The sequence below is a fragment of the Coffea arabica genome, chromosome 8c (genome assembly GCF_036785885.1).
Source record: "Coffea arabica cultivar ET-39 chromosome 8c, Coffea Arabica ET-39 HiFi, whole genome shotgun sequence".
Classification (NCBI taxonomy): domain Eukaryota; kingdom Viridiplantae; phylum Streptophyta; class Magnoliopsida; order Gentianales; family Rubiaceae; genus Coffea; species Coffea arabica.
The window spans coordinates 39,389,078-39,401,084 of record NC_092325.1 but is presented as its reverse complement, the minus strand read 5'-3'; the positions used below and the strand labels follow the sequence as shown (position 1 = coordinate 39,401,084).

The 12,007-nt window shown below is 37.6% G+C and overlaps 1 protein-coding gene across 2 annotated transcripts; it reads right to left on the bottom strand.

Moving 5' to 3' along the window:
- Nucleotides 1–432: 432 nt before the first annotated feature.
- On the bottom strand, nucleotides 433–11,471 carry LOC113707229 (tocopherol cyclase, chloroplastic-like). Of its 2 annotated transcripts, none has more exons than XM_027229452.2 (10): nucleotides 11,020–11,471; nucleotides 9,621–9,865; nucleotides 8,935–9,014; nucleotides 7,930–8,006; nucleotides 6,419–6,588; nucleotides 5,446–5,543; nucleotides 4,821–4,928; nucleotides 2,793–2,909; nucleotides 2,441–2,590; nucleotides 433–835 (listed from the first exon to the last, which is right to left on the bottom strand). In XM_027229452.2, exons 1-10 carry the CDS (start codon nucleotides 11,325–11,327, stop codon nucleotides 659–661), a joined length of 1,530 nt encoding a protein of 509 aa, XP_027085253.1. In that variant the 5' UTR covers nucleotides 11,328–11,471; the 3' UTR covers nucleotides 433–658. The 2 variants fall into 2 exon arrangements, with proteins under 2 accessions (XP_027085253.1, XP_071920257.1); XM_072064156.1 differs by lacking the exon at nucleotides 433–835 and adding an exon at nucleotides 1,210–1,402.
- Nucleotides 11,472–12,007: the final 536 nt, after the last annotated feature.

Sequence of the window (12,007 nt, the reverse complement as noted above, 5' to 3'; positions counted from 1 at the left end):
ACGATTCCATAAATTTAGTTACCATCCGAATAATTTGCTAAACATATAATTAGATAAGCAAACTTTTTGCCCTTTTTGTGGCTTCTTTTTTTTTTTTGTCTAAAAAATTGTAAGCAAAAGGTGTCAAGTTGAGATCTCTCAATTATTCTCCCTTCCCCGAACTATTCAATCCATCCTTTTCCCCACCTTTTTTCAGCTTTACTAATTAATATCCGTATGACTTCTACCTCTCCTTGAATGGTTTTTTTTTTTTTTTTTTCTCAATAGAGGTACAGTTTCTTGTCACTTTAGTTTAGAGCATCTCACGTGCTTCATTCTCTTATCATGTACTCGGACAACCCTCAAACGCCTCACAATTATTTACAACGTAACTCTCTAATCTCGAAGCATATATGCCAACACTTTCTACCCAAAGAAAGGAAAAACAAAAAATTTACAGCAATTTCTTCCCTAAAACTTTGGGACTACTTCGGCAATTTTTCAGATGATAAGTTTCTATTTTTCTGGGGTTCATCTACAACTGTTTCACCTAAGAAGTCCTACAGGAAAGTTTGGTATGGAGATCAACCGGTTTCCCATGGAAAAGACCTATAAAATCTGAGCAGTTGTGAAGCTTTTCATCCTCTCTAACCTGTAAAGAAATACAGCACTCGATCTGTTAAAGACCGGGGGGCTTCAGCAGAGGGACTGAATCCAGAAGTCCCTCTACATCAACAGGAAGATTAAGAGCCCGGCTAACAAATTCTGGTGTATTCGTCTGGCCTTTCCATGGGCTGAACCAGGGTCCTCCACCAACTTCTACAGCTGCCATATTACTTGTGACATCCAGAATACTCTACGAACATGCATGAAAAGTATATAATTGCGGATAAAAGATTTTGAACCACAGAAAATAGTAGTAGTAAGATGATCATTTCTACTAAACATGTTGCTCAATAACAAGAAGTAACACCAGAGAATGGAATTCTACGAATACACAATAAGCACAGGATCATGCTTCATACTTCAACAGTTATGGGTCATATAACCACTTACTCGTCTTCTCGATTAACCATCGTAAATTAACTCATTATATCCTTGTTTTCATGCCCGACTTCTGCCACTAGCAAATAGCACATTGTCATAGAATGTTTCCACTAGGATCTGTTTCCAAATATCCAAATAAGTCCATGATCTCCTGTTTTATTTTCTGTAGCTGCAAACTTACAATTTCAGAACTCACGGACAATTTCAGAACTCACGGATTCTCCTTTCACCAACACCCAACCAAACCTACAACATCCTCATCCATGTTGTCCCCTATGATGTTGGAACCAGAATACAACAGGTAGTCTAATAGCTTTCTCATACGATACTTTAAACTCGGTGACTGTAGTGATCAAGACAGGAAATTCGGAAATTCCTGTGTCGTTGACAATGGCATGAAGTGTTACTAGTGTTGGTTATTCATTTGGTTGGAAAAAGAAAACCACAGGAACATAGTCCGTGGGTAAAGATGTCTTGCACATATCAAACCAAAAAAAAAAAGGAAGAAGAGGAGATGTCATGCACAGTGGATCTAACCTACTCAAGTGTCATTAACTCTTCAGTAGTTGGGTCTTGTTTGTTCATAATGTAACATCAAAGGTGGAAGACTCAGATCCTTAAAATATGAAACTTATTAAATATACTTTGACTTCTACAATGCGGTCCCTCCAGGAAATTCACGAATGACTAGTCCAACTTTCCGTATTTCAAGAAAAGGAAGAGGACTAAAAGATAATCAAATTAGAAACCATAGGCTGACTAAATTCTAGTAACATTTTTTGACATTTGTTGTCATGCCCTAAGCCTGCAGATGCAGTCAAGCAACTGCACCCTAGCCTATATCATCACTTGCCAAGAATCCAAGCTATACATGGGTACTTAGGCTGACAATAGAAAATCACTCCAAACTTTCTCGCTCTCCTGACTCGGGGTCACCAGCTCTAACAAAGACACAAAGTCGTCCTCATGGCCTAACCAAGTCTCACCTCTTGCAAACACAAATCGCCCACCCTAACAACCTAGCACAGGTTCATTCTCACCTTGTGTAGAGACCAAGCAGCCTTCACACCTGCTACGTCCTTGCAGCAACCTAACAGTAGCTGTCTCTCCTCATGCAAAGGCAAAACTAGATTCTCTCTCATGCCATAATGTAACAAATTCAGCCCACAGGTATGTCCTGGGCTGCAGTACCCCTTATTCAGCATTGATCTTCACTTGCCCATATCCCAAGCTGTGCATTTGCACTTATGATCAACTTGCATATCAATCTAAACTTTCCTGCCGTCCCAAAGTGGGACAAATGGGCTATAGGAACATGAACTTGTGCAGAATCTCTAATATGATAATGGCATCTCACTGCAACTATGAATTGTTATTTTGAAGAAAAAGAATGGTGAACAAGGACAAAACTCACATTTCCTTTACTTCCATCAGATCTTCGATCCCACAGTTCCAGTCTTAGTTCTGCACTGCAAGTATCCTTACAGGCTGGGGCAAAGCCGGCCTCTGAGGTTGGAGCACGCAAAGTAGTGCCTGGGTCTTTTGTTGTTGCCACCAACTCCACCTGCTTAGACATGACTTCCATGAGAAGCAACTAAAGCATTCTATAGTATACATGTTTCTAAAGCCATACAAAACAAGTTAGACCAAAAAATCCGAGTACATTTCAAAATGAAAAGCTAAGCAACATCCAGCTTTGTCAATATTGCTGAGTCGCAATACAGTGCTAGTCAGAAACATAATTTTCTTTGGTAGATAACTGATACCTTGTGTGTTTTATTCTCTGCAGACATAAACCAATAGCCCCATTGTGAAACTTCCCATTTAACAACTCCATTCCATGGCACGAATTCGTAGAATACTCCTCTATAGTGAACACCAATCTGCATAATCAATTTATCGTGTAAGCCTGTAGCTGTAGCATTTAGAAATTCTCAAACAAAGCACAAAACAATGGAAAAGAGAGACTTGGGAACTTGGCATTTGGAGTAAAAAGGAAGAAATGCTGCCCAGAGGGCAAGAAGAATATGCAGGTGATAGTTAATTATCACGTGAATTTGTAAGTCTAGTTGAATATCCCTATAAGGGAAAATCAAGCATCTTGCATCCCTAATCAAGTCCAAGTAAAATGCCTCAATCAAAATCACACGTTTAAAAGAGATGTCATGATTGACAAGCCTCCGGGGATTTGCAAATAAGTCTAGTATCACCATTTTTCTCTAATGCAGAACTTCCAGAAGGCAACGAAGTATTATACACCAAATTAGTAGGAAAGCCCTATAAATACAGAAACTAGACTTCCACCAAGAAATTTAAGCCTATATCTTACTGGATTGGACATAATACTGAGAACTTATTGAATCAGGCAAAGTACGCCCAAGCCATTATATAGTTACCACCTTTAAGCCATTACATAGTGCTCAAACTTGGATTCCTATCAATTTAAGACTTACTCCTCCTTGTGCCCCCCACCCCCCGGGGGGTGGGCAGGCGTCAAAAAAGATCTTGTTTAGCAAATAAATTAAGGTTGTATTTCCCCCTATGACAATACAGTGCGTTTCTCATCCAACCCAGATAGGGAAGAGGGTGGGGATGCCAAATCAACGTAACTAAGAACAACTACAAAGTAACTAATCAACAAGAATGCAGTAAAAGAAAGACAACTTTAACTTGAATGGGTAAAGTATAACTTAATTTACAGCAAAAAATCAAGAAATCACTAGATATTTAAACACAAATACAGAGATACTAAAAAAAAATAAAGTATGCTCAATTTTGAGGACTAACAATTTGGTCATTACCGTGTAAAATTGATAAAGCCGCATAAAAAATTCCGCAAAATTGCTCTCTATGAAATTAAACTTGCAGATACAAAATAGTAATAACATTTCCGTATACAGTTGAATGACCCACTCACACGTCCATAAGATTTAATTTTACTATTGCCAAGAAGTGGAAACTTCACAAGAGCTGCACATAGAATGATAGGCAGTAGCTTTTGTTTGCTTAATACTATGTCACATTACCACATTGGTAAGAAATTCAAGATGTTAAGAGTCTTTGAGAGGTAAGTTGAAACTTCTATAGTTATCAATCTAGCATCAGCTACATACAGACAAGAGCACAAGAAGATAAATTTGTAACTTCAGAGAGGTGTGTGCATACTACCCAACCCCATACAGCATACAAAGACAGTACAAACCATGCCCAAAGATTAATTATTAAGACTGAATAAAAAGTGATTAAGTCTACATTGGAAGTAATTCCATCATCAAGCACTTATCACTTTGAACTTAAATAACGTATACATCCATAATCTTTGAATGTGCCTACATGCCAAAGCACTTAAGGTCTATATAGGGAAGAAAGATTTTGAAGAACAAAACTTTTATTAGGGGGCAAAAACTAAAACATGTGCATGACCTCACAATTGAAGGGTCTACACATGGAAAACCTAATGCAGTGTGCAGTTGTGCACCCATACAACAACCTAGTACCTCACATGATAGAACAGTATGCCTTGCTATCAGGCCACGACACACCTTAAATTTCTAATAAACCATAAAGTTCCTTTTAAGCTACCAGTTTAGCATGATATGCATTATTTGATCTCCCTCTTTCATGCTAAAGTTTAGGGGTCTCCATGTCTAGCTTGTTTGGATTCAAATTGGGCAGAATGCTGATTCCAAAAGCTATTATCTGTAATTCATAGATGAAAGAGCACCACAAGGAAAGGAAAATAAAGAACAAAACAAAAGAGCTATGTGCATCTATGAAACCTAATATGGATGTACCAGTGCCGCATTTTCAAAGGTATCAGACAATCCAGGAAGTTGCCTCAAGCCACCAGCAGCAGTAAGAGCAATGTCTCCACTTGCACCTTCAAAGACATTGCACTGGACCTGTATAAAGCAAGCCCATAAGCAAATATGCAACATAAAAACAGAACAGTCCCAAGAGTGATAGAATTACATAGAGATTCCATATGATAACTGATGAAGGTAGTAGAATAAAGTTAAAGGCAATGTAGTTCTGAAAGATGGAAGGGACTGGGTTTTAGGTCAATAAGCATACATTCTGCTTGCAGACACCAAAATTTTTCACGAACAAACCAGAAGGATACATGCTTTCCTTTCCATGAGAAAGGAAAAATGCTTGCTATCTTGTACCACATAGACATCTAGGATCATCCACAAAGAAACATTGAAAGTTGTAATTGGAATCACACAGAGGATGAAAGCAAAACAAAAAATTAGATCTATGGAACCACTTTCAAGAGTATCATCAAGGGAAAGCTTCATTATTCAATCTTCTAAATGACTACCACGAAACCAGAATAATTCCATAGAGAAATAAAAATCACATAATCAAAAGCAAGCTTCAACATAATAAGACATAGAATTGAAAGGGAAGACATACCCAAAACCACCTTCTGGGGAAGCCACCACCCCAATTCTTCTCGGAATATGAAGGAGCATTTTCAAACTCAAACCTTTCTCCATCCCACTCTATCCAACCTGCAACAAGACCATGGAACTTGAACAGAAAATAAACAATCGTGTTTATATTATCCGTGCAATCTAAATGTACTACAAGTAGAATGTAGAAGAAAAGCAAAAAGTAGAATCAACTACACAGCACATAATAATATGGAATTAAAACAATACACAGAACATTTATCCAGGACAACTGAACTGTTCAATGTAGTTTGGATGCCAACAAATTAAGAACAAGCAAATTCAGATAGATTTTGACTAACAACAATGATTAAGCAATATGGTAGAGCATACACCAATTTAATGCTCCAGGTAAGATATTGATCTCTAACTTTGAGTGAGGTCTAGTTAAAGCCTTCCATGAAATGAGCCAGTCATGCATATGGCCAGGATGCCAGCAACTATAAAGCAAACTAACGAACAATTAGACACCATGAGAAGGTTAGGTAGAAACAACTGCAGATACAAAGAAATGACAAACCAACTTCCTCCTTACACAACAACAACATATCTCCAAGAAAGCTTAGAAACTTTTAAAGGACTGTAGCACCTATTGCAGCAAAAACTGCAAATAAAAGAAAGACTTTGCATGCTAGAAAAACGGTAGCAAAATAAGAAAATGTGCATTATTGAGCAAAACAAATCCTCATTCTACAGTAACTAATCATTTTCATAAGTGAATCACTTGGATGTGTACAATTGCTATACTCCCCTATTTATCATTGAAGAAGAAACCATTACTCGTGGAACCTGTGATACAACCATCTATTAATTTCAATAAGCAATTATCTTGTCCTCAAAAAGTTATTCATCTTAGGGGTTTAAGTCCAACAAGGACAGATTTAAAACTTATCAGTCAACCAGACCTAAATGGAAAAGAAGAAAGGTAGCTGAACCTGTCGAAAGCCCCCCTGCCATGCACATTTGCCAATGGGGTTCAAAAACAGGGAAAGCAGCAAGCCACCCAGCTGTAGACTTTTGTTTCGAGTCAACATTACCCCAGCCGTAAATGGGGCGTGTACTATACTCCCAACGTGCAGTCTTTACAGTCTCCACATAGCTTGTCCTGTCACACTAAATCATGTCAAAAAATGAAATGATGATCTCACCTTTGAAAGAATAAAATGGGATATTTTTGCATATACTGGCTCAGAAAGTATCAGCTTTCGGATAGTGATTGTCATTCAAGTACCATTTTATAACAACTGTTCCAAGCTACTGGGTCATGAATTAAGCCAGCAAGAGACTGAGTTTGCATGAACTTCAAGAATGAGAATACTTTTAAGATAGTATTTAACAACACAATTCAGCTTTCTCTAGCCATTTAGTTTAGCACTTGAAACAGCAGAGGAAAATTGGAGCATCAAAACAATTTGTGAGACCACAGAAAATGTATCATGTAAAAATTAAAATAGCACCTGAAACAACAAAGAATTATCCAGGTTCAACATTTTTATGTGATAAATCTCATGTAAAACCAGAAAAGGCCCCTAAATATGCTCTTGCTGAAAGACCCATAGTTATTCTCTTGCTAACAGCAAATGCCAGAAAACGTGTTTTGCAGATTATCTTCCCATCTATTGTCTGTGACATGAAAATCTCAATTGCACTAATTTTTGTAGGGACATATTTAAGCAACTTAAACATTTTTGTAACATTCATGTATGGTTTACTAACTTCTGAATCATCAGTTGCTCTTCCTGAAATTCATTTTGAGACACTTTCAATAGAAAATTACCTGCTCTCGCAATCCTGCGTAAAATCTTCCTTAACAAGAAGTATTACCCAACAAATTATCACAAGGACTAAAAAGAGAAAAGAACAAATGATATGCTCATATGCTTAGAATTCCTGCTCAAAAATAAAAGGACGCAAAGACAAAGCCTTATTATAAAACACCAGAATTTGCAGGGAGGAAACAACTTGCATTTATCTGCATTTCTTATCCTGAAAGTACTTCAACCTAACTAGAAAGACAACAAATATGGCTCCTGGCTGACAAGCACAATTATCAAATTAACCTTATCCTTGAAGTCAGATAAAACGCAAACTGTCATCTATGTCAAAGGTTTCAGATGAGAAAATGTTCTAGGTGTAGTTGTTCAACAAGTTTACTGGTTACCAGTGAAGGTAAAGTAAGGTATTTGGCACACCCCATGATCCAACATGATAAATTAAGTAAAATTTGGTGGAAGTAAAAAAGCGCAATTGGATTAAACTAAGAAAAAGAAAGCTCAGTAATTTAGAGAAAGCAAATTGTTATATAATAAACGCGTAACATTCCTCCAAAAGATGCACAATGCGAGTAAACATGTTATACATGACTTTCACTTCACTTAAGGAGTAAATTATGCAATATGATAGGTAATCAATACTCTGAAGCACATGGAAGAAAAGGAGAATTTACCTCCCGTCATCGCGAATAAAACCCTGATGCCAAAGGGGAGTAACTTGAAAACCTTCCAGAACTCTTTGATCGAACTCCTGTAGAACCAAACAACCAGATAAGCCTAGTATCATATCTTGAAATCAGATCTCCATTTTGTGACACTTTTAAGGGGAAAAAAAAAAAGTCGCTGAATAACAATAATATCTCGTAAGCATAATATTCTTGCCAGGATACAAATACGTATCCTGTTAAAAGGATACCAACTCGGTAAAAGGGAGAACCTCTTGGGAGTTATGAAACAGCAAAATCTATAATAAGTTCATGCACTGACACCAAAAAATTTCCGAGACAATAAAGCTATACTTAACAATGATATCTGAGTACTTGCCATTACACAAAGAAATAGATACAAACCTACAACAGTAGCACATACATCACTTAAGGCTCCACAATGCACTACAGGAAATCCTGCATGACTCCATTATAAGGCCATGGAGGGCAGATTTTATATGTTGAATGTGACTAACAACTGGTTTATTGACATGCTTACTTTTGATACTGAGTGGGTTTCTATTAAAGCAAAGAATTTTATAATTGAACCCCTTCACTTTCCATGATGTGCAAACATCAAAATATTTATCCATTAGCTTTTACAGTCTCCCATAATTTATGAATATTTTGAATTGAAAATTAAGAAACTAAAAGATGTGAAGTTGGTGCTCAGGGATGTACCACATCTACTAGCAAATAGATATAGTACACGCTATAATCATGGTACTGGTAATGCAGAAATGAGTTCCATCTTGTACTCTTAGTAACAGAAAAGTAAACAATGACACGTTCTATTTAATCACCAACACTGATACACAAGGTGTCATCGTCTTGAAGGATTTTTTTGGAATATGAGAGTCTGCTCAAACACGGTGATGGTGTCTAGTATTTATAATTGTACACCTTCTATTCAGAAAAAATACCCTTTCTCCTTATCTTACGCCAAGGCAGCAACATACAAAAACTGCTCACCTGAGGAGGCACCTCCTTACTTGGAGGCCGCATATTTTTCTTTGCTGAAAAAGTGTTTCCAAGCATCAATTCATGCCTGCCTATTTGTTAAGACAATATGAATTAGATTCACAAAAAAGCATATTGTTTATTTACTAACCATGTCATGGTGTACTGGAAAAATTATGCTCCAAATATATGTCTACAACACCATATTCCCTATGTGATATCAACAAAATAGGAAGCCATTTCAAGAAAAGAATTGTGGTCACAGCTTACTAAAAAGGCCATGGTCAGTTTCCTATTCCATCCATGCAGAGGAAAAACAAAGAAGAATATTCTCATACAACAAAATTGGAAATAGTACGGAAATTGCCTTTACAACTTACAAGGCCACAGAAGACTTATAGCACTTACCTTAGGAAGCAAGACAGCTACTCAAACGTGATCAAGAAAGAAATGGAAGGGTAGCATGCAACAGTTCTGATCAAATTATATGAGACAAAGAACAGAACAAATGTGTCAACCCATCAAGGACAATGCAAGTTTTATTTGGTCTCTAGGCTGGGGCAGGGGAAGTTAAAGGCTTAAAGCAGCCATACTGAATAAAGGAGAAAGAGAGTACAATCAAGTATCAAGTAATCATAATAACTTCTTGCAGACAGTCTACAGCAAAAGTTGTATATTCATGTGGAAAAGAAACATACTTCCCCAAAAGTTAGGAGAATCTTCAGCGTACTGGCAAATATATTTGTCATCAGCGCCAAGAATTTGAGCCCCAACTCCTGTAAATCTAGGCCCATATTGTAGTACCTCAAGTGTGCTCAACTTCTTGGAGAAAGCAGGATTCTCAACAGAATACATAAAACAGAAGCTCTGCCTACATTCAGGTATTGAGACCTTGAAATACCAACCCTCAAAGAATTTCCGAGTACTTCCATCAAAATGGTACCTGGATAAAGAAATTACAAATCGTGGATTGACCAGACTGTTATGAATTGCAAGAAGAAAAGTATAACCATGCATGCAAATGATTATCCATCCATTCAGTACCAGTATCAATTTGATAACGGTGATGCAAATGTAAAACATGTTTCCTGGAGCACCTAATACAGCTATAAGCTAGTGGAAAAGCATATGTGAAAAGCTAGCTCCAGCTGGTTTGTCAAAGTGGTAAGGTCAATAGATCAGGGAAACCAGACATACAGAGAGAACTACAAACATGTCACCGTTTAGACAAAGTTGGATAATTATCCAAATTTTGTAACACTTGAACTAGGCTATACCACTGCACAGACAGTCGCACATAATCATCATGCAAAGAACGAATAATATACCACCAAAGAATGGTCTTTAAAATGCCTTAGATTTCATGTGTACGAGTTGTTTACAATCATCCAAAAACCTTTAAAAAACTACCAAATATGGCAAGTGCATCAGTTAAGGCTGACAAGCACACAACAGCAACTTTTTAACTCGCAATAGCACCTTATCATACAATTGTACCCCGACCTTGATCAATTAGTGTACGCAACAGGTTCAGAGATACATCTTAGCACATGCATGTACTCTACGCTAGTGTACATTCAAAATGGGACTTCTACACGCTAAAGACAAGTGTGCACTATTTTTACATACAGGTTTCATTTTTTCTACATTATTCAACTATACACTATTCATCCACGCCATCAGTTGATTGGATTACTCATTTATCCTGCACTACGTAGTACTGTTATTGAACAACCGCCCCCCAACACCCTCCTCCAAACCCCCCCCCCGGGGGCCCCAAAAAAAGACCAAAAAAAAACAAAGAAAGAAAATTGATAGATAAAGGATCCAAATTAAACGGCTGGATCATTTGACAAATGAAAGGACTTCTCATTTGATACAAACAACGCAATTATACGGAAAGGCAGCTCAAAATGGAGAAAATTTGCAGTTTTCGTTCGTTCAATACTTCAATTTCTACAGTCGTCTCAATTTAGTCCTCAAGACTATAAATTTAGCACATTTTTCCCATCAACTTTGAATTTGCATCAATTCCGGACCAGCCACCAGTACTTCAAATAAATTGGCGAAACATATAAAAGCATTATAATAAATTACCCGCTGTGAGGGGTTCGAAGAGGGCGATTGGAAGGCGTAGGCTTGTAAACAGGATTCATAGCAGCAGCTGACTCTTTAAACTTTGCTGCTTTTGACCGCTGCTCCTCTTCAGCAAAGCCGGACTCCGCATCCATAGTTGACGCTGCCGCCCCCGCCTTCTTGGAATTTGCAATAAAGAACTTGGGGAAGAACTGCTGATGACTCTTCAGTGGACTAACGCTTACTGAATTTGTTGAATTGGGTTTTGGATTCAAACAAGGAAAGGGCAGCGTTTGGAACATGTTTGACATGGAAAATGCATTTGCCATTGAATTAGTGAAGTGGGTTTCAATTGTTTCAGGAGATTGGAGGTGGGTTTTAGATTTTGGGGGAGGGAAGACCAAGGGTTGAGGATTAAGGAGGAGGAGGAGGAGGAGGAGGAATGAACAGGTGGCTGAAGAAGTGACCAGGTGGCCAAAACGAAGGGATACAAACTTAACATAGGAAACTGGAAAGCTCACTTGTCCAAATTGAGTACACTCATGTTTGTTTAAGCGTTACATGCAGAAGCTGCCAAACTTGGGACAGTGCATAAAGTACAACATGTGGGACAGGGCGCCTCTATTTACTTTTATTCACTCGAATTGTTTCTTTGAACTTTGAAGTAAAATTTTTTTAAAGCATAAGTGGGAGGAGAAGTCACGAACTGACACCTCTCAGTTGCATTCTCTCTGTCAATTCATTTCCCCTTGTTGGCTAGGATTCAAATCTCACCGGCAGCAAAAAAAATTTAAGGATTGTGTCATAACATTTTCTTGATTTAGTTGGGTCTGTGTATCCACTAGCCCCTACAACAGCCTCCTTCGGCTCCCTTCCTCCTAGATTAGGATAGAGTAGATTATACAAATGTATCGTTGCTGACAAAAAAAAAAAAAAAACCAATTCATTTCCCCTCCTTATTTTTATTCACTTCAATCTATAGTTACTATAAATTTAAAAATTTTTAATA

Coding starts and splice junctions, on each gene's coding strand:
- LOC113707229 (XM_027229452.2), bottom strand. CDS start 11,327: ATGGCAAATGCATTTTCCATGTCAAACATGTTCCAAACGCTGCCCTTT. Junction 9,866..11,019: donor CTTCGAACCCCTCACAGCGG/GTAATTTATTAT, acceptor TTCTTTATCCAG/GTACCATTTTGATGGAAGTA. Junction 836..2,440: donor CTGATGGAAGTAAAGGAAAT/GTGAGTTTTGTC, acceptor GCATGTTCGTAG/AGTATTCTGGATGTCACAAG.